Genomic DNA, 23,447 nt, shown 5'->3' with positions numbered 1-23,447 from the left:
ACCCAGGCAGGCCTGATAGAGTGCTTATTTCTCTGAACACCAGTGGCCATGCCCTTACTTGTACAAGTGTGTGTCTATTATGATTGTATGAACAAGTCATTGTGTGTGTCACGGATGTGTATACACAATACCTGTATCTCTTCCTACCAAGAGCACACAAGCATGTATACCATGTGCAGTCTTTTTTAAGATAAAGCTGTCCAAGGCTGACAGCATAACTTACACTTTGCTTTCTCTGGAAAGCATTTTGAGTCCCAGCCCAGGACTAGAATCATAAAAAGAAAAATTCATAGGATTTCAGAACACATTTATCACCTGATATATAAAATGCTTTTTAATCATTTATGGCCAGCATTTCACAGGGACTATATAATACAACTATTTCAGGACAACAACGAAGAAAAGTACAAATGGAGCTATAGGCTCTGGACTCTGGCAGTAAAGGAAGAACTATGCTATTTTTTCCAGCCCCAGCTATTCATACAATATTACTAAGAGAGAGAGTACCCCTGTCTTATCAGGATGCCTTTATACCACAGAGAAATCCTGAATACTTATTCGGGAGAAACAAAACAATCTAGGTCAAACATGGAAAATATTGCCTTTTTGTGCTTATGTCAATAATATATCACTAAACTACTTAATTTAAAGACTATTGTCCATTATAGCAAGTCATGTCTAAGTCTTTAAGTAACTTCAAATAAAATTCAGTGCCATTACTCAAGGTAGAAAAGGCTATTCAGAATGAATAAATACACCAATGTACTGTACCGATGCACTCTACAGTAGAAGTGCCATGACATGTGGCTATAAGTGCAATAAGGTCCTATTAACTGGGAGTAGTGTCATCCAGATAAAATCCCATAATTAAATCCTTTGAGCTGGAACAAACTCTGAATCTGCTGAGTAACCATTTGCCACATGATGCATTTTAAGTAATAATCTCTATGAATAAAAAGCCTTGGTGAATGATCCGGTGCACCAGCTCTGCATCATATGAAAAGATTGGGAAAAGAAATATGAAAAGACTGAACAGGCTTGATGGAAAACAAAAAGTTTCTCACTTTCCCCCACCTTCTCCTGATTTCCCTTCCCTTTTCATTGTAGCACTCAGACTGCAGAATGACAGCCTAACAAATTCATTCGCAAGCTGCAGCAACTATTGGATTATTGATTTTCAGTGTGCTGAGTAGATGGGAACATTCTGCAATGTGAGTTGTGGTTTGTGGTTGACTTTTTTTTTTTTTTTTTTTTTTTCTTCCCACTAAGGCACTTTTGGGCTCGATTCCAGTGTGAGACTGTTAGCATAGCATCTTTCCAAGATCCTTCTGCAAGTCAGTGGAGCAAAGCTCTTGGATAAAATATTGGGAAGAATAAAAGAATGACTGTCTCATTGCTAGCTCTATAACTAGCATTCTGGGTGGGTTTTTTGAGTCACTGATGCTTCAGTTTCCTCAAAATACAAAACTGATATAAAAAATCCAGTGTACCCCAAGTTACCCTGGTGAAACATTTAGAACTATGGAGCACATTGAGATCCTTGGATGAAATATCTTAAGCAGGCTGTGTGAGAATAGAAGAATTAAACAGCAAGTGTATATTTGCATTGTCATTTTCTTTGCAAGGTCAAAATTGCTGCTGTTTCCTGCCACTGCATGTAAGAGACAGATAATTCCCCTGTAGATATTTCATCTTTCAGGGGAAAGGATGTCTACCCAGATGAAAGATTGTTGCTTTACAGATAATGCTATTGCCATCTTACCGTGTTCCTATGCTGCTTCTGAAATATAAGCTTTTTCTTCCATTTGCCACCTTTTCACCTGTGATGGTCTTATTATGTTCCCAGCCCTTCAGTTTGCCGTCTTTTGATATTCCTTGGTAGTTGTTGCCCTGACATCTGCCACACTGACACAGCCACCAGATCCCTGTTGGGTTTGACAGGGCACAAAAGACACGTACAAAGAACCTGCATGGGCTTGATCTATTTTTCAGCCATGTCAATTTTTCCTAGGTAGCAGGGATAAAAGGAATGTTCTTGGCTAACAAGAAGATTGACAACCAAGTGAAAACTTTCATCACCTACAATAAAGGGAGAGACTGGAATTTGTTGCAGGCTCCGGACACTGATCTGAGAGGAAACCCTGTTCACTGTCTCCTAGTAAGTACCTGGGCGGGGGGGGGGAAGGATGGAGAGGGGGGAGAGGGGACGACTTGGGAGTGCTAACAATCCAGAACAATCTTTTTCTACCAGGTAACAGAAGGAGAGGGCAGAACCTCTCCATGTGGTGTAACTCACAGAGGCAACGCTGTATTTTAAAAGTGTGGTATGTCAGGCTTGGGCCACCAGATGGCATATCAAGAACTGGCATTGTAATTGAATGTAATTTAATTTCTGGAACAAAAGGAAGCGTCATAGATCAGTTTCCTTCTGCACAACTGATGGTCTCCCCTTAAACAGCAGGTGAAGCTGGATGCCGTTTCTGCGCAGTTGATTCTCTGGTCACTAGATGGGAGGAGTGAGCTACTGTAGCTCACGAAGTTTCAGGAACCCTAATAATTTGAGACCGTCTCATACAAAAAGAGAACTGTTTTCTTCCAGGCCAGTCTGTTGGCACTGTAAAGAGTTATCATTTTCTCTATGAGCTCAAAAGTGAGAATTGACATATTCATGCAAACATATGTACTGCTGTGTGTTAGGTGTTTTGTTGTACCTGTGTCTGCACCTATCGATATAGATCAGCATATAGATAAATCTTTAATCTTCATTATAAACAAATGGTTTCCAAGAGTAAAAGGGAAATACACGGTTTTAGCAGAATTGTAGCTCTCTGTTAAATTGGATAGCTTAGCCTGATATCTACCTTTTTTTTTTTTTAGCCTATGTCATCTATACCCTCCTGTAGAAGGATAATAATCTGAACTCTGCTTTTGAGATTTTCAAGAGCTTTTATAGTAAAAAATTCTAACATGGCTCCAGGCAAAATCAGGTGCATTACTTAGACTGCTCTTCCTGCTACTGTCCTGTACCTGCATGTTGTTTGTAAAAAAAATAAATAAATCTGACTTGCCATTGTGGTTATAAATGAACCAGAGGTTCTGTTCTGCAGGGTCCTTACGGAACAGTTGTTTGCAGAAGTTGCATACTGAATGAAAGAAGATGCTATTACAGCATCTACTATATAGTGGAAGTGGTTCTATGGCAGAGGATAAACCAGGACTGGATGGTTCTTATGGAAAAAGAGAATAATGGCTCCCTTAAGCCTTCCCATCCATGCTCCACAATAATCATCGGTACCTAAGAACACAATTCAGTCAGTTTAAAATTAGATCAGATATGTCTATAGAAGCTGGAGTTCCCTTAGGCATGATAAACTTGAACAAGACAGACAAGAGATCATAATCAGGAGCAAAAGTGTGGGCACTTGTAGGGGCTCATTGAGAACTGACAGAGGAGGTTTTGGTTCTCTGCAATTTGCAGTCACGTCCTTGTAGTTCCACTATGCACAAACTACAGCTTAAACTCTGCCTCATTTTAATTTTGCTTTCTACAAAACCATGTGGTTGACCTGAGAATTGTTTCCACCTATGCAAGCTAGATGGGAGGCTTCTCATCCTGTTTTCATGACCACCTCCGAAACACACTATGACTTGGGTTTGGATAAGTATCTCAGGTCAGTGGGCTTCTGTAGAAATTGATCACTTGATTTCAAGGTGGTCAGGGACAAATCCTTAATGGACTTAAACTGTGTTATCTGAGGCTTTGCTATTCCAGAAGAATGGGGAGAAATTTATCCCTTCCCTGTGATTAAGTCCAGAAGAATGTTTAGCCATGTTTATTTTTCCTCTTCCAACCCAAACTATTCTACAACTCTATGGTTCTAAAGAAGTTGGGAGGGATAGGGGGAATTTCAAGGTGAAAGCACTGTAAATATGTCTGCAAATGTCAGGGTTCCATAAGGGCATTCTGCTCAGGAAAATCATGGAGAAATGAAATTGTCCCCTGCTCTAAGGCAATTCTGTTCCTTGTCAGTATGACATAGCTGTAGTACTTAAACAATTCATGAGCTCATCTCACCTCTGTAGCTCTACTCTGTCTAATTCTGCATCACCAATAGTTTTACCCCTCTGTGTCAGTTGTTCCTTTTCCTTCTACATATTACTGTTCCTGGCATGATCCTACTTCTCCTTATGGCATAGCTAGGTGAATTCCTAATGGTCTATTGTAAATCTATCTTAGCTTCCATCATTACTCCAGGACAGATACTAATGCTTTCACACTGCTGGTTTTCAGCATAATTGTCTCTAGCTATAGCTTGGAACACAGTGATGATGTACATCTCAGCTTTTGGCAGAATGGGATATGCCTGTTCCTGGAGTGACTGGATTATCATCCCAAGCCTGAGAATGGAATACTATCCTGTCTTTAACCTCAGCCTAAACTAAGGGAGAATAAATGTAGAAATAAGGAGATAGAATCTCAGTTGTCAGCTAAGGAAGTTAAGAGGGAATCTGGTTGAAACACAAGGCAAGCAGACAGAGACATCCCTCTACCAATAATAAGCTCAAGGTGTTTGTTTGGTTGGTTGATTGGTTGGTTTTGTTTGTTTGTTTGTTTCAAAGTCAAAGAATTCTTTGCATTTGTTTGTGAGATTGCTCTGAATAACAAGGATGGAGGAAAGCAATGAAATTCTATCTAAGCCCAAGGTTTAATTTTTCTTGTTTATACCACTAGTTTTCTAGGCTGAATACACTTAATCTTCATAAAATAGCTGCCAAAGTATGATATCCCAAAGATTCTGGTTTTGTTTGATACTTAGCTTGTGCTGTGAAGTGGTTAACTGAGGAGTAATTCTATCTTGCAAGTTATGGGCATCTGTCTAGGAGAGTTAATCAATTAGCTTTCAAGGATGGTCTTGTGGTTAAAACATTGGGCTGAATCTCAGGAGAATGTTGATTCAGTTTTTAGGCCTATTTCCAATTTCTTATGTGACCTTGGGCAAGTCATTTATTTTCTCTGTGCCTCTCTTCCCCAGACATCTGTTTATTCCCTCCTATATTTTGGTTGTCTTGTCTGTATGGATTATAAGGATTTCAGGACAAAAACACATTTCTTATTGGGGGAGGAAGCATTCACACCATCTGCCACAGAATAATTTCAGCATCCAGGTGAGGTGTTGTGAATATCCTTCCTGGAAGTGTTTTCTCTTTGTATTGCCCTTTGCAGTTGCAGGTGAGCAAATACTGTGACCACCCCTAGTTTCTGGATGGTGTCTAGCATTATCCTTGTACTGCAATACTTGGCCTGACTCCTGATCAGGGACAGTCAGTAGTAGCTGCTAGACGTACAAGGAGCACTTGTTTCTAGACAAATTATGATTGATCTGAATAATTATTTTGTGCCCCTTGCAGGATAAAACAGGTCTTAGACATACAAGGTGTTTGGCTAGAATGGAGAAGTTGCTTTTTAAGCTGTGTCCAGTTGTCAGTACAGTCTCTGTGCAGTACTGCACTCCAATCAATAAATCATACCACTAGAAACACTGTCTCTTTACTTAGAGAGGTGATACGGCTTTTAATATTTGATGTATTTATTCCATTTCTGTCTACTATATCTGTAAAGTGTTACAAGTTTGAAAGAAAAATTTTGGTAGCACAAAAACTTGGGTCTAGTGAGATCAAATCTATCAGATTGGAGAATTGGCTGAGTTGCTGCCATTAGCTACTGTCTTGAAAATTCTGAGGTGGACTTGGAGTATGTAGTTTTAAAAATATGTTCTGTATTTAGTTCTGTAAAAGGGGAGAATTCATTCTCTTGTAATGTTTTTCCACTTCCTTTATGCATGTCAGCTCGATTTGGTTTCCACTCCCTCCCCGTGCCCCCAGGCTGCTCTAGCAGCTGCCCTCGCAAGGCTGTCGGTTAGAGTTAGGCTGCTCAGTACATCCCACTTGGCAGCTTGTGCTCCTTTCTGCACCATCCCATGTCTCTTTTTCCTGTCTCACGTAAGTGAGAGCTCCCAACCCTCCTCACCACCTTCAGTCACCTTTAAAATAAATAAATAAACCTGCCTTTTGTGGTTGTCTTTATCCACAGGGAGATTTTCAGTTCAGAGTCCTAGACTCCTACCTGGAGATGTGATATATTAAAGGTATTCATACAGTGACTGCAGAGGAAGCCTACAAAACTTATGAGGCTGGAAAATTAGCACTTAGACATGTAAGAGAGCGAGACCTGCCTCCTTAGGGCCTGAAGAGTCTTCTGCATAGCATCCTGCTTGTCATACAGGCAAGCAAGCTGAAGCATGTGCTTTGCTGTGTTTGCGTGCCCAAACCGTCTGATGTCCCCTTCAGTTTGGTCAGTTAGCTTTTGGTTTTCTTGCCAGTATTTTTCCCCTTTCTTTCACATAGCCTGTTTCATGAGGCTTGGAAGAAAAAAATAAAAATAATAAATAAATAAATAAAAGAGTGAAAATAAAACCCAAAGGAAAGTAAAAATTATTAGCAATTTTCAGAAAAAAATAAAAATTAGACAATTTCAGAAATTTCCAGACTACAGTTCTGGAGACAATCATAATGGCCACTTTGGCCTGTGTTACCTTCTTGCTCAGCTGATTTATTCTGTACCATTCCTGTCTGATCTGAGTACCTGAGATATAAAATCAATAAGAAATAGGTAAGGTTTTTACTGATGTATTTGTAATGAAATCTCAAAGGTCACATCCACATGGGGTGATGATGTATTGTATTAAACAACTTTTAAGCTGACATTTCCCGGTTCTGATACTTCTTCCTACCACACTACACTGATAAGTTTATATTGCTTATCATTGTAGAAAAGAGCTTGAGCACTGCTGCTCTGTGAGTCACTTCATCGTATCTGTAACCTAGCTTGCTTCTCGAGAGACGCAACAGTTAGGAGTGCTAGGTAGTCCCTACCATTACCTGCACTTTCAAGTCTAGTTGCCTCCTTTGTGAGAACAGCCTCAAAGATCTCATCTTTGTAAGAGAGTTTCACCCTAGTGAAACTCCTGATGGGAAAGAGCTACATTGGAAATGGACAACAAAGGCCTCAGAACAGTGGCCATGTCTTTTAGAGGGTGGCTGGATACAGTGGTTAGGAAGAAGTATTTGAACTTCTTAAGAGTAACTGCTAATTGGTATCTTATGCCCTATACAGCACAAAAGCCTGTAGAAATAGGAGCATGCATTTCATGTTGTGTCTGGTTTTTACTTTTATTTCCCCTTTCTCCATAGCCCTATTGCTCCCTTCATCTTCATCTGAAGGTCTCAGAGAATCCCTATACCTCAGGAAACATCGCCAGTCGAGACACTGCCCCCAGCATTATTGTAGCATCAGGTATGAAACAAAGATTTCCTGTACATGATGTGCAAACACAGAAAATGTTGAATGTATGATAGGCATGGAGGGTGTTGACTAGCTTGTGGGATGTCACAAACAGAAGTCGTCATGGACCTTCAACTTAACTGTTTTTTATGGAAAATGGCTTTCAGGATTGAGCCTACCAGACATTAGATTTAAAACAGGCAATTTCCTTTTTGTATAGAGGTGTATAGAAATGTATGATTTTTTATTTTTTTTTTTAACATATATTTTCTTCAAACTGAGTCTCTCCTTTCTCCTCCCTTCTCTTCCCAAAACTAAAAGCTCTGTACTTACAAAAGGAAAATAAATATGTTTACTCTATCAATTTGGTAATTCTAATGTTTCTTGAAGTCTTGTATCACTAATCAATGTTCTTCTTACAGGCAATATAGGCACTGAACTGTCAGATGATGACATCAGCATGTTTATTTCTGCAGATGCTGGGAACACATGGAGACAGGTATATGACACTGAATCACAGATCTAAATAGTAATTGTAGGAAACTGTCAAAGAAAAAGATTCAAAATGCCTTTTTTTTTTTTTTTAATTCGATATAGCTTTTTGCAAATCTTTTGCAAAAAGGGAAGACTTCTCTCCTGAGAGGTAGAGAGATGCCCAAAGAAAAGGACTATGTATGTCATTAAGCATTATATAACAGAAAATTATTTTTGCACTACGCAGTTTAGCTTCAGTTTAATCCTGTATCAGACAGAAACACATTAAAATATGAATATTTAAAGGGAAGGACTGTGTTTCTTGTTATTGTTGTTTGTCTCTTGTACTGATCAAATTATTTTTCTCTTCATCCATTATTATACATGTACTTTCTTATCAGTAACACTATTCTACTCCCTCATGTGTGGGACTCGTTTCACCTGAGTTGAATTGTCCAAAGCTCAGTGTCTCTCTACAGCAATTATCTTGCTTTGTTCTGAAGTTAATGGAGAAAAAGACAGAATGCATTTCATCTTGTTCTGAAGCTTCTGTCTCTTGAATGATTGCAGAAAGAGACTAGATGATGCAGTTAAATCATTTTCCTAATATTTGGTGGAATTCCACCTGTTAACAAAGCACTGTTACCTGTCAGTGTGTTTACCTTCAGAAAGGGAAGTTCTATTCCCATTTTCTAGATGAAATATTATGTCATGGAGACCGAGTCACTTTCACAGACTCACAAGTACTGCTACAAAAACTAGAGAGCAGATGTTTGCAGAAAGCAGAAACCAAAAAGACACAGAAAAATAAAATCTGTTTAAATATTTGATATTCCAGGAATCTAATTATTTTACAGTGTTTGACCAGCCATCATTTTAACCTCTACATCACTTGTGTGTGCTATGGCCAGATACATGCATGCACATCAAGTTCTTCAAACAAAACTCTGTCATCAAATAGAGGAAAATTGTTGGTCCTTGCAGAAGTTCATGTTTCTAACTTTTGCTAAGCAGAGGCATTTCTCTGGAACCTGATCAGACTTAAAAAGGAACTGTTGCCATACAGGCTGTGTTCCTCTACTCAGTAGCTTCTGTAGCACATACCTATCCTCTGTCATAATCATACTTGAACTATGACATTTTCTTGTTACTAAGCAAAATAGATCTAAATATATGTTTATTTTTCCAGATCTTTGAGGAGGAGCACAGTGTTCTGTACCTGGATCAAGGTGGAGTACTGGTTGCCATAAAACACACATCTCTGCCTATCAGGCATCTCTGGTAATGAATCTGGTTCTAAATTTGATAGTTTGATGCCCTTCCTTTTAGATGTGAAGAAGTAAGAAGTTAGGCTGCAGTCACTTTTTTTGTAGCTAGAAAATACCATTTAAGAAATTGGCAAATGAACTCAAACAAAACTAAATCTTGGCAATTCCAGCTTGCCCAGTTTCATCTTGGCCAGATCTTAGATACTGTCAAGATAATTCCATGGCTTCCCTGATTTACTAAGCTTTGGCTTCTTGAATTTGGTTATTTATATAATATGCAGTTTGGATTATGGCTTTTCCTCTTATTAAGTTGACAAAGTACTCTTAATTTTAAAAATTATTGATTAAATTGTCTTCTATATGTCAGGCAACAGTTATGAATGAGAATTTTGTTGAGTATCACCAGGGTTATGTAGCCAATAAGACAAGAATGTCCCTTCTAGTTAGCACCCTTAGTTTATATGGTAGGTAGAATAGTTTTATGCTGTTTTGAATGTTTTACTGTCATTACGGTAAGAGTTATATCTAAACACACAGACTCAAGACTGAAGAAGTGAGGAGTGGTTCCAAGCTTTCACTTAGATCCACTGCAGGGAAGACTGCTGGTCAGATGAGACAAACCTCTCATGCTCTGGGAATCTAACCTCCTTAAAATGTCTTATGTTTTTGACCTAAAAATAAGGTGCTCAAAATTAGTAGTGTATTTAAAAATAAAATAAAATAATAATAATCTGAGTTGTAGGCTACATTGTACCCTTAAAGCACCAATCTCTAATATAGCTTTATTAGTTTCTGCCACTTAAGTATTGGCCTTGGCGTAGCAGTATAATGCCAGACAAGCTTGATCAATGCTATGAGTTATGGTGCTCCCCCAAAAAGTAGTTATTTCAAGGACTAAAAATCCAGTATTTGAGAATAAAAGCTGCTTCCTAATTATCCATAGCATCCATAGTGGACTGGTGAGTCCCCTCAAGTAAAGTTGAAGGTGAATAAAATAAGATACTAATTCTGCTTTCTCCACTAGGCTAAGTTTTGATGAAGGGAAATCTTGGAGCAAGTACAGTTTCACATCTCTCCCACTGTTTGTAGATGGAGTTTTAGGGGAACCTGGAGAGGAAACTCTCATCATGACGTAAGTGAGCTTGCCATCATACTAATGTATGTACAAACTGTGCCATAATTATCTTATGAGGATCGATTATAACATAACACTCTTTCGGGCTGGTGACCAAACCGAGTGTTATCTGAAGCCAGGAGTATGTAGACTTCTGTTGCTGAATCATCAATGTCTATTTCTGATATGATTGAGGGAATGACAGTATGGTTCCTTGCAAGCTGTAAACACATTATCATTTAGCTTACAAGCATGAAACCCCACTCCTCAAATTGAATGTGATTTAAAGCAGAGTTACTCTTGACAGATGAATATTTAAAAGAAAAATGGTGGACTATTTTTATAGCTGTGGTTTTGCTACTACTTTCTATTTTTTAAGTGAGAAGCAGAAAAATGAAGACATTCTTTGTAAGAATGAATGATAAAATGTTGCCTGGAGGCTGACTCACAAAAAATTGTGATTAGTTTCAATGTGGTATGCTGAGAACTGCATTGTGCATAAATCTGGATTCACCCTGCCTGAAATTGTGACATTTTACCTGAGATCAAGTTTGGAAAAAGAGGAGAAAATTTATTTTTCTGTCTGTAAAAAGTGAACTGACCTGTAATAAACAAAATATTTGGCTTGGAAATTAACCTGAGTTAGCAGAAATTTAGGAAGAATGGTACCTTAATGTACTGATTTTAATTCTTGTTGAAATGATTCCCAAAGCTCATAATTAAAATATGAAAATCCTGCAGGTATGACTGTCTCCAGCCTATGTCAGGTCTCTTCTGTTTGATCAGTTTGGAGAAAGACAGAATTGGGAGGCTATTGATCCACAGAATAAAAGCTATGTGTAATCTAAGAGGTTTGTGGGTATTTAGAAGCCTAAGTCTCACTTCCACTATGTCAGTCAAGTGAAAATCAGTAGGACTAGGACTTCCAAAGCAATTAATCTCTGCTGGAAATTTGTCAGTGACTGTACCTCTGTAACTACTAGACTCCATGTGGTGCTACCTTTTACTGTATGTACTTTCTGCTGTGTTCTGTAGAGTGTTTGGACATTTCAGCCACCGATCAGAGTGGCAGCTGGTGAAAATTGACTACAAGTCCATTTTTGATCGGAGGTGTGCAGAAGAGGACTACAGGCCTTGGCAACTCCACAGCCAGGTAAGAAGCAAGGAGCCCAGGATCTGGCCTGAAGCTAAATGATCCTACAGTTAAAGATCATCATGACCCACTGTTTTTTTCCTGTTAGTTATGATTCTTATCCAGAGCTGAGGGATGCAGCAGCAGTAGAAGCACTGCTGCTAAAAGAGGCCCAGACTCCTTCCTTCTGAGAAGTCCCATCCAATTTCTTCATCCTTACCTTTTTTCTCTCCTTCCATTCTCTGTCCTCATAGTCTGTATCTTAAGACCCTTCTAGTTCTCTCAAACTTGTTTCCCTACAATCCAGCCCTCTCACTCTCACATCTTATTCACTTGTTTTCATACTTGCTCCATCACTCTCAGCTGTTAGTTCTACTGTGAGAGCCAGACACTTTATTCCCCATTCTTTTGGGTCCCCCTGTGCCCTGTCCCTGGCATCCTGCATGCAGGGGCTGCACCACTCCTGGAAACATCTCTCAAGTAGCCAGCAAGCCAACCTGCTATGCGCTGTGCCTGTGCCTGCCTTGGGGGCATCTTTCCAGCTCTGCTAAGTTTGACACAATGCCTGTCTTATATCAGATTAAAACAAAATATGGTCCAAAATCTGTGGTTATATAAACACCGCAGGCTCCACTGAAGTCTAAAGAGATACATACATTTTTATATCATCAAAGGTTGTCTTTCTGTGCTGGGCAATAATTTAATAATGAATATGAAATGAAAGTAGCTTGACTCCGACTAGCTGCTCATACAAAGCACAACACCACACCAAAAATACCAGTTATGCCTTAGATCTTCAGATGATGAAAATCGGTACAGCTTCCTTGAAATTCAAGAATTCACAGCATTTTACATGAGTTGCCATTCAAACCCTTCTCTTTTCACGGGCAAATCTAAACCATTAATATTTTCTTTAACTTACAGCGCAAAAGGTAACAATTGAGACCCCACTGTCTTCTGTTCTTTACTTTCTTGTGCTCACATAAGCAAAAATGCCAAGGATTTTGCAGTATATCTTTGAGGATGTTGGCTTTGGAGTTTGCAGAACTATTTTTAGGAAGACGGCTGTAGACTTTTGCCTTTTGATTTGCTTTCCTTTGAGATTACAAGGCTGAGCCATGTTTTCTAGATAGAAATGTTTAACAGGGTGCTCAAGATAGTGAAAAGACAAGGAAGTGTTAACATCCAGTACATAACAAATCAAACCCTGAAAAACCTGAACTCAGAATCTGTGGAAAGTATTTACATATACATGTATTACTAATTTCTACTGAACAAAATCATTGCCAAAGAGATTAGACCAAAGAAATAGACCTGCTCTATCTCAAAGAGCAGAGGGATCAGGCTGTGGTTTCAGTTGCTGTGAAACCTAATCTATAAATGAGAAATGGGCCTGAATCAAATACTTACCGGGTCTGGAACAAATTCAGAACTGAATCTGATACATAAATAAACCCAGATCATTTATTGGTGTGTATTGGAAAAGCTGCTTTAGTTTCAATTTAAGCTTCAGTAGCTTTAATTAGCTCCACTGTACTGACATGGTATTTGACTTCCCATCTTCTTCCCTTGAGTCACAGCCCCTATTATTGCACAGTCTTGAAAAATTGGGTGTTACAAACAGCCTGGTGGGTGTCAGAGAAAGATATTTTCGGTTTTGTTTCCAGGGAGAAGCTTGCATCATGGGAGCAAAGAGGATCTACAGGAAACGCAAGTCAGAGAAGAAATGCATGCAAGGAAAATATGCAGGGGCTATGACCTCAGAGCCATGTGTGTGCACAGAAGCAGACTTTGACTGGTGAGCAATGAGCACAAAAAAATGTGTGAGATTACCTAAAATGACATGCTTCCCACCCCACAAAAACAGAATTCACTAGAGAGTCTGTAGGCTTGCAAGGAGCAGAAATTAAATGTGTAGGTGGCTAAGTAGATTCCTCCCTGATAGTGTAGGTATGTCAAAAGAAAGAAAGGGAAAGTAAGTATCTGTAATCCTTGTTAAAGCTCTCACAAAACTAATGCTGAACAAGCCATTTTCCAGGTCTCATTTGAGCTTTTTGCAGTATTAAAGTAGAAGGTTCATTTAGTCTAACTTCAGCAATGTCCAGGAATTGCTGTGAAGGTAGTACATATGACATAGTGTATAGTGTGTGTTAAGAAAATAAATTATTCATGCATAAATACACACATCTGTATATACATGTAAAAATAAGTATATGTAGTATACTAAGCAAGTCTTCAGCTTTTGGAAATCAAATATCTAGGGAATTACTCTGCTGATTTTTATATCTGGACTATCACTTTTGATATCTTGACATTGCATTCATTAATTTGCTTAATCTCCCAAAGTCTTTTCTCCTCTCCTGTATTTTATGGGAAACAGTGTCCATTGCTGAGTTATTAATGGAGTGATGAAATGTCAGCTTCTGATTTCATTTCAAAATTCCTGCTGATTCACAGTAATTTGCACAAAACAGACAGGGAACCACCTTGTTGGAATCTCTCTATCAGTGTTTTCTCTGAGTCTGAGACAGTCCTGAATATTAATAAAATTGATTTCATGATTTGCTTCTACAGAAGTTTGTTGCAAGGTACAGAACAAAAGTACTGTAGTGATACTTGCTAGGGGAAAACATGCTTGTATTTCTTTACATTCAGTTAGAGGAAACTTTCTGCAAAATGTCTGCTGAGCTGTGAAACAATATCTCAGAGAAAACTTGGGGACATATGACAGACGTTCACATTTCACATGGACCCACAAGACCCTTCAAATCTGATGGAATCAGCAGAATTAGGCATTTTTGAAAGTCAGCTTGTTAAAAGTAGCTTGAGAAGAGTACCCTTAAAAGTACTGCAAGTTTCTGTGCCAAGCAAACTGATAAAAGGCCTTCCCTCGCCTAGGAGGGTCTTTCTTCTCTTGATGGAACCACTTTTGTTTCAGGGCAGACTATCATGTTCCCCTCCAATGCTCTCTGAGCTCTTGTTTTTCACGTAGTTCTCAGATCTGGATTTTTACTTTATCCATTTCAGCTTCCTTCTCCACTGCCTCTGAGGAAAAATGAATAAAATATTTCCATAAACATCCAGTTCAGAAATATTTACCAGAAATAGTAATCTCTTATTTATCTACTTAAAACAGTCAGAAGCATAATTAATCATAATTTTACATAGATTTTCCAGAGAAAGGTGGAAAAGCCACTGGGAAGAGATGACAGAGGAGAAAAGAAATGACAATAAATAAATAAATAAATAAATAAATAAATAAATAAATCTGCTGGCTCATCTGAATTTGTCAGCCCAGCTTTACTGTGTTAATAAAAGGAAAGCTACTGCTTCTGTGCCATAGCATTCTGTGCATGCCTTCTTAAACTCTGCACTAGGCTTCCTTTCTAAAGCATCCTGCATAAGCTAGTCCAAAGAGAAATTTGGAGGAAAACTGGTGAATGAAGTCTCACTGAGAAAGGATGTCCTCTGTAGGGTTCTTCCTGCAAAAGGAAGAAGCACTTTCTTCATCCTTATTCCATGGTGTTTTTGAATTATTTATTTGTCTTTTTTTTTTTGTCTGTACTGGGCTCTGAATTAGAGAGGATTGAAGGATTTGTCAGGCAGGGAGAAGCCCCTTTGCTGGCTGTGCTTGTTTTTACAATCTTGAAATAAACTGGGCAGATTTATTTATTTTTATTAATATTAATAGTTACAGGATCTGGACTTGTATACAGAATGCACGAGTATAACAATCCCTGTCCCAATCAGTGTAGTCTGGACACTGAATTTTTATAGAGAAAAATTTGTTATCTAAATTTTTCAGAGCATGGAGTTAAAAGAAAAAAAAAAAAAAAAAAAAAAAAGTATATACCTGTGTGATCAGGTAATGTTTAAAAAAATAAAAAAATAAAAAAAAATAAAAAAGAAAAGTGTTATTCCTGTTAATTCTGTGAGTGTTGTCTTATCATTTCAGGAAAAAAAAAAAAAAAAGTCATAATGGACATAAAGATTTTCTAATTTTTTTTTTCTCCTAGTAATGTCATAGTACTCAAAGTTCATTTCAACTCTGCATTCAGCCCACAGTAGTTCTTTCTCAGAGAAAAGGGCACATTGGTTTATTGTTTTACACAGCAGAAAAACTGAGTGACACTGGAAATGACTGTAGTTCCTCCAGCCTTGGAAGCCTGAGCTCTTCTGACATTAGACATCTCTTGTCATGGCCTAGGTCCAAAAGTAGCTGGAGCCAGAGCTGATCCGGCAGAGAGCTGGTGCTCAGTGCCTGGGCTGCAGCTGACAGCCAGAGGGCAATAGCGCTTCAGGAATAGGGGGCTGTGGGAACACACAGGAAAACCCTCCTCAAATCTGTCCTAGCAACGGCCTGGAAACGAGATTGTCCTTCTTCATTTAATTGATTTGAGTAAATGGATGACACCGTTACTTGTGTGTTATTAAAGCATTAATTTACCCGCTTTCCTTCCATTGTGTTCCTTCCTGCCGTCTGAATGTTATTACGGCAATATCTCTCCAGTAGAAATACTTCCCAGACACAGATGGAAATCTTTAGTGGTACTCATCCTTTAGCTACCTGTCCCCCAGGTCCTTTAATAGAAACTTTGAGTTAAGTGTCGCTCTGTCAGCCCTCCCTTGGAACCCACTGCCATTAATACTGAGGGCTTCTCCTATCAGTATACTTATATCTTACACCTCCATGGGAAGTGCCAGTCTGTTCACACTGGTGCTGGTGACTTCAAACAACTAAAGAGGGGCAAAGGAGCAGCTGAGGATCAAGTATACTTATTTCACTGATGATATTCACAAGGATCATGCAGGTGCCAGTTCTAAAATGTACATACATTTACATCCTAAAACGAACTAAATTTGCTTTATCGTTCTGGTAGGCTTATTTAACTAATGAATAGTAATTTTGAGTTAACCCTTAGTTCATTTTGAATGGTTGTGGAAAATGCAGAGTCACTATGCAAAGTCTATGATGAATCTCTGCATCTTTAGGGGCCTAGACACCTTCCAGGCCTGGTTTTACTGGAAAGACTCTGGGGATCTCAGATTCTCTATTAACATAAGCTGTTGTGGCCTGTTCTGAACACTGCGATGCAGGTATAACCATATGTTTTCCTGGGTCCGTCATTCAAGCTGTCACTGAATCCATCCTTCTCTGAGATAAATCTCAGTTCATATCCTGTACTACTGTGAAGCAGATACAACTCTCTTTAACACAAATTTACATTTATACCATAGTTCATTATTAGACAATCATAGTAAGCTAATAAAATGCTGGTAAGACTTCACCAGAGCTGTGGCCACAGTTAATTATTTGTACAAGAGCTTTTGGAATCTACAGAACAAAGGCAACTTTAATCCCAGGTACCTAGATTCTGCCCTATTTGAAGTCTGAAAAGTTTGCAAAGCAGAAAGTACAAAACCACAAGTACCATTTTCAGTTTCTGGCATGTCTGACCTTAAGGTGAGACTGTTAATATTAAGCAAATCCTGTGCTTACGTGTTAAGTCATCTCCCGAGTCTCAGAAGGTATGAACAAGGCAATCACTTGTCTGACTTACCTGATTATGTCTATACCTTAAAAATGGTGGAATTTTAATATCATATTGATTTACAGTTCTTCCATGACAGTATGTTTGTCAGGTCTGTATTCAAGCTAGTTCCTTAGGGGATTTCTTTTTCCTTTGATTGTTACTTGCGTTGATAATGATCTTAAATGTACTTTGATCAGGGTTATAGAATTGACTGAGATTGAATGAGTATTTGTCTTTAATTACACAGAAGGATGTGTCATCCTACTTGACTAGGACAAATAGGATTCCAGTTTAAACCAGTAAAAGTGGCCAGTGTAAAAACATTTTAATCAAGAGCTAAGCAATAGGCTGTTTCATACTGATAAAACAAGCCATGCAGGTAAATGGCTCTGCTTTTATTTTGATAGGTACATTATCTGTTTCACCTGAATTCCTTTCAGGCAGGCAGAAAATATCATCAATATATGCAAATTCCAATTCCCAGGTACCTGGCAATGACTCGGCTAGCTGATTGCAGTCTAAAGCTGATGCCTTTCCTGTTTCCAGATTTTGCTATACTGGCTCGTGCTATGGCAATCCAATTGATGCTAATGCTTGTTGATTGCTACAAAGCCCGTTGTGCCAAATTGTAGGCAGCAATTTGTTGTCAGCATCAGTGTTCTGCATGCACCAGCCTGTAGCCAAGGAATTCATTAGATTCCAAGATTGCGGAGGTGAACGGGGGGCTGCTGCATCTGTAGAGAGATACGGAACAGCAATTCGTGTCATTTACTGGGATGATATTTCTGTAGGACTTTAATGAGCCAGACGATTTGCAAGCCTGGAAATAACACTGTGAAACTTATGTGCTTAGAACTATTTCTGTTGTGGAAAATCCTATAATTTTATTCTCTTGACTTTGAGAAATATGATCCAAGTATAGTCAAACCTAGTTAACTCAAGCTTCCCTTGCCCAGATTTGTGGGTACTAACAGGAAGCAAAATTATAGCATGAGTATAGACAAGTGTGTAGTTAGAAATCACAGACTTGATACTCTGTATTAAATTGGACTATGGGTACTGATCCTCTCTGCAGCAGATTTTACTGTATTGTTTTGTTTTGTTTTCACCTAACTGATTGCAGAACATTGTGTGTGTACAATGTTACAGCTTTTTAATTAGACTGACACATGCTAACTTAGGAATATAGCACTGCAGTGTTGACAAATGAATTACAAAAATACAAGAGTCCCACTTGTATGTAAATATTTGTTTTCTCTAAGCAAATCAGAATGGTGTTATTCTTCATTATAAAGTGTTTCCACAGTCATAGTGCTTTTAATTCAACAAGGATGATTAGAGGAGCACATGGCAGTGGGAGAATAGGCTGGCTGATGCTTCCAAAGCAATTAAACAACATTCAATCACTAACATCTGAGTAAATAGATTCATGAAAATTCAATCACAAAAACTGAGGAAAAAAACATTTAGGTCATCTAGTTCATTGCTGTTTCCTAGAGCATGTTCTCAATTACTTGTAGCTATCCCAAGCAACACAGCTGCCAAAATGTTCTTTTGGAACAATTGTGCAGTCCAACGGGTGTTCAAGAGTGTTCCCAAGAGATGTGTTGCTTTAGTTTTCTTTTTGTTTAATGCCACCTTTTTAATTTCTCTGGTTTTAGATTACCTCAAAACATTTTTCTTTCCTGATTCAGAAGAAAAGATTGCAGGCATGAATAAAAATCAGTGACAAAATTCCTCTCATTGTCCAGCTTTCGATAACAACCCAGAGATCTTAAAATTGTTTAAAAGCAACTCATTAATTTTATTTAAACCATCATGTTTTGGCCCAGCAAGAAAAGACATTTGGGAAAAGAAAAAAAAAAGTCTTCATAATTTTAAATATTTTTGTTCTTGTTAATATTATTCTACATGTATTATTGATCACACTGTTGATCAGCATTGGTTGCTGCCTGTTAGCAGCTGCTGAATCCAGTAGTCTGATAGAGGTGAGGTTGCTGCAGCTTTTTTATATCCCCTGATTCAAGCAGTAACAAGGTTGAGCATTTGTTCCTGGTAGACCCAAATGTACACGCAATGCATATATACATGGTTGGACACACAGATTAACCCAAACAAAAAACACAGCACTTGTGCAAACACCAGTTGCCTCATCCTGTTCCCTCTCTAGGTGATCAAGATGAAATCTGATTTGTGGAAAGTATGTACATATGTAAATGTAGGTACAATATTGATCCCACCAGTACCTGGTCTTAGACACCCACTTCTATCCAGAAGCTGTCCCTGGGATGCCCAGTCTCCCCAGTTGCTGATATCTGGATGTATGAGCCTCTGAGCCCTGGAGCCACACTCCAGTTTCTGGTGCTCCTGCCCACAGGCACAGACTGTGGATCTTTGCCAGGGGATGGCCCCTGGATCCCAGGTGTGCCCAGCTGCCTCACGTGCAGACAGACACGTACAACAGGGCTCTTCACTAGCTGGTCCAGACCTACATGACTTTACATCAGTAGCCAGCCCCCAAACCAATGGTCAATTCACGGACCTGGTATCCAGCCCAGACTTGTGACCACAGCACATAGCTCCTGAGGTTTTCATCCTTCTCACTGTCCTGTCTGGCTTGATGCGCACCCAGGCACTATGTAAACACTCCAGTGATTACCTGCTGGCACTGTACCATGGGCACATGGGCCCTGTGACCCATGGTCTAACTCCAGTTGCTGACATTTAGACATGCACACTGAACAGAGAACCCCTGTCCTGGAAGAACTGTTAGAAATGGAATTTAATGAGAAGACAGGGAACAATGAAGTGAAAGTTCATAGCCAAAAAAACACTGTGTTTACACGCAACCCATTCCTTTTCCCTCTGATTTTGTGCGTTTTTGTACATTCCTCAAACCACCTTGATCCTTCCCTTTTCTTGCCTTTGATTCTTCCCCTTGGCATCTCATAATAAGTTTTGTGCAACCCCCAGATTCTCTTTTTTTGGCATGGCATAATGAGCTCTGTACCCCTGCGTGCAGTAACCCTGCTCAGTCTACAAAGTAATCTGGGCAGAGCCTTCCCTGTTTATTATCTTGTAGGTCTTACCCTGGAAATGGTTTGATGGTTCTCCTTTGAACAGCCCTTAGAGGAACCAGGAAAGAGTCTTCACTGGCTCTATCCACATTATTGGTGTTCCTTATATACAAACATGAGCCTTTAGATCACATAATCTAATTTACCCTAATCCTCTTTTGTTAGACATTAGGCTACATGATATCAAAAAAATTAAAGATAACAAGAAAAAAAAAAAAAAAAAAAGGAAGAAAGAGATCACTTAAGATCACAGTTAATGAGATAATGTCACAACTGGAATATTGGAAAGGAGTCTGTGAACCTCTGGATAGCAGTTCTCAGAAATAACGATCCATTAACTTCTCAGTTATGGTTTATGGAGAAAGCTCAGTATAAGGAATAAGAATGATTTTCCACCCAAACAGAACAGAATACTGTTTAAAGAGTTTATTTCATTTGTTTATTTGTTTCACAAATACGGAACTAAAAATGAACAATTTTTATAGTGTCTTTATTTGGAATCAAAAACAGTTGGAATTGTTTATTTTTAGTGGAACTGAAGCTAATTTATTCATAGCTAAACCCAACTTGCAACAAAAGATTCCAGTTTGACTCATTGTTTCTGACACTTGGTTTTTGGTAGCATTTCCTCTTCCAAACCAAAATAGAAATGAAAATTGCAGCCATTACCAAATACTTCTGTTAAAGCCTTCATTCAGCTCTCTCAGAGCTGTAATTTTTCCTGTACAGCTAATGTGATATAGTTTTCAAATACAATGAATTGTTTAGCACTTCAGGTTTCTAAGATACAACTGAGACAGCAGTGATTGAATTTGGTGATCTCTGGCTTTTATTATATTTGGGTCTAGAGCTGAGCATGAGAAATACTGTTAGACTGTGGAGGGATAACAGATAAAGAAGTAGCTCATGAACTCCCTGAATAAAACAATGGTCTGTTTCTGCTTGTTTGTGCTCATTAGAGGAATTTTTTTCTCATTAGAAGAATTAGTTGTTTTATCAGTAAAAAATCAGAAACACTAGGAAGAAACAGATTGACAAAAATCAAGACTTGAATCCATAGTAGTGAGCATGAACTAATACCTGTGTTTATTCTTTTTTATTTTTTAATGTGATTTTCTTTAATGTTAAAACAGTGATTATGGATATGAACGTCACAGCAATGGGCAGTGTTTACCAGCGTTTTGGTATAATCCATCTTCTTTGTCAAAAGACTGCAGTGTTGGACAGAGTTATCTCAACAGCACTGGGTAAGTGGCACAGAAGGTGTTTTTTTAGGTAGACTAGCAACACAGATTTCAACCTGATAACAGCTACTGACAGTATTTTCTATAGGTGACTCAAAGCTGGGTAAAGCCCTGGGGACCTCTTTATTGAGTTTGTTAGGGTGCACGTTCTGGCCCTCCAGATTGCCATCATGTATTGTCCAGACCCTTCTATGAAAAATGATGCCATAAAGAAACCTGAGTGGAAAATGTAAGGCAAAGGCCAGATCACTAAATCTCTGAAAAGTCTCCTCTTAAAATCATGTGGGATCAGGTGAGGCAGAAAGGGTGGAAAATAATTTAGAGGACTGATGTGTAAACTGATGTATAAGTGAAAAGAAACAATAGATGGGCAGCTACTCCAAATGCTGATTGTTCTTTGGCTTTCTTGGAAGTCAATAAAGATATATTATATATTAAAAGACTGACCTTAAGCTGCATTTCTCATGCAAGTGATAAAACAAAGGAATCCAAGCTGCTTTGACATTTTGTACATAGATATAGTTTAGATAGATATAATTTGCTTTTTTTCTTCAACTTTGTAATTTCTGTTGCTCTGGAGAGTTACATCTTGAGTGAGAGATGTCTCACAGCTGATGAGAAGTGAATAGTTTTATGATGTGAGAAAATCTTCTTAACTACACCTAAAAATATAATAACAGAATACAATTCCATACTGTATGTGCATATTACTTATTTATAACTTTATAGTTATTTAACTTATAACCTAGATCATCATATAAATCTATATTTTATGCGATCTATGTAGTATGTGATATATAGATGTGCTACATATCATATGCTATTAACAACATAATTATTTACTTGTATATTAGGTACACAGGGATTGCTTGGCTGAGAGGCAACAATAAAAAGTTGTCTTCCAACCTCCCTAGTCTAAAGAAACCTTGAAAATGGCTCCCTGTTTCCAGTTAACCCTGTTAACCCCTACCTCCTTGCATCTTGCAGAGATTTCTCTCTTTACCTTTGCAGGTACCGGAAAGTTGTTTCTAATAACTGCACGGATGGTGTGAGAGAACAGTACACAGCAAAACCACAACAATGTCCTGGCAAAGCCCCCCATGGACTTCGCATAATCACCACTGATGGCAAATTGACAGCTGAGCAAGGACATAATGTCACTTTCCTGGTGCAGCTGGAAGAGGTAGGCTCTATTTTTGTTACATCCCAAGCCTCATGGCTGCATTTCAGTCTGATTCATGCCAGACAAAGTTTGTAAAGTGGTGAAGAGGTGAACCAAGAGGGTGTGAGATAAAGTCATCTCCATGATGTAGCTGTGGCAAAGTATACTCTAAAAGGTAACGGATGATGTATGAATACATGTACAGTGAGACTGAAAGTCTATCCTGTGCAAAGGGTAATTGGGAGAAGTTGATAAAAACTGGGAACTGGCCTTGCCTGGGAATTTCACAGTAGGACTGGAGAGCAGGCCAGTTATATGCTGTAATACAAAGGAGAATAAACTATGGTTCTAGGAGCATAATTGTTTATACACTACATTATTTACCAAATTAGCTATTTCAGTGACAAAAATCACAGCACTTACCAGAAAAGTTAAACAACCCAGCAAACGAGCAACTGTCACATAAAACAGTGTCAAATTTATAGAATCACAAAACAGCTGAGGTTGGAAAGGATCTCTGGAGTTTGTATAGTCCAGCCCTGTTTCTCAAAAGGAAATTTCTGTCCCTTGCAAACAAAGCAGAGGTATCACAAAACAAGAACTTGCCATTTTCTGTTTAGTTCTGCCTTGCACTGGTATGGAACATAGTATAATCTAGGATATTTAACATTCACCCAATCTGTCCCACCTGTTATTGCTGAAGAGAAGGCGTCAGACATGTTACAAAAGGCTGGATATGTGTGTATGCATGTGTCATTTTGCCCAGTGACACATGAGGAAAGTGTGTCCTAATCAACCCTTTCCCCCTGAAGTAGTGGCCAATATTTTTAAGTGCTTGCCTGTGGTGAGGAGTCCTCCTTCAGCTTTTATCGGACTCAGTAAAAAAAACAAAGAAAACCAACAACTGGTCTTTGCTTGTGTTTGTAGTCCCTTCTCATCTATGTATCTCATGTATTCATGCATCCCTCTGAGACAGTTTGTTTGAAGCCTTCAGATCTGCAGAGGTGTTCCATGCACCACAGCCTCTCAGCTCTATTTGTTCATGCCTGTGTTCCACTTGACCCACAGGACAAGGGATAGGGGGTTTAAACTAAAAGAGT

The 23,447-nt window shown here is 38.6% G+C and overlaps 1 protein-coding gene across 6 annotated transcripts in view; it reads left to right on the top strand.

Moving 5' to 3' along the window:
• Positions 1-23,447, top strand: part of SORCS1 (sortilin related VPS10 domain containing receptor 1) — a 287,728-nt gene that overhangs the window by 224,755 nt on the left and 39,526 nt on the right. For all 6 annotated transcript variants that reach the window (XM_084525016.1, XM_084525015.1, XM_084525014.1 and 3 more), the window contains 9 exons: positions 2,012-2,158; positions 7,252-7,354; positions 7,765-7,841; positions 9,006-9,097; positions 10,109-10,216; positions 11,234-11,351; positions 12,998-13,128; positions 21,075-21,188; positions 22,197-22,368. In XM_084525016.1, coding sequence (XP_084381142.1) covers positions 2,012-2,158; positions 7,252-7,354; positions 7,765-7,841; positions 9,006-9,097; positions 10,109-10,216; positions 11,234-11,351; positions 12,998-13,128; positions 21,075-21,188; positions 22,197-22,368 — 1,062 coding nt within the window. The remainder of the gene's footprint in view (positions 1-2,011; positions 2,159-7,251; positions 7,355-7,764; positions 7,842-9,005; positions 9,098-10,108; positions 10,217-11,233; positions 11,352-12,997; positions 13,129-21,074; positions 21,189-22,196; positions 22,369-23,447) is intronic.

The sequence above is a fragment of the Aythya ferina genome (genome assembly GCF_964211825.1).
Source record: "Aythya ferina genome assembly, chromosome: 7".
Classification (NCBI taxonomy): Eukaryota; Metazoa; Chordata; class Aves; order Anseriformes; family Anatidae; genus Aythya; species Aythya ferina.
This window is presented reverse-complemented; position numbering and strand designations above follow the sequence as displayed.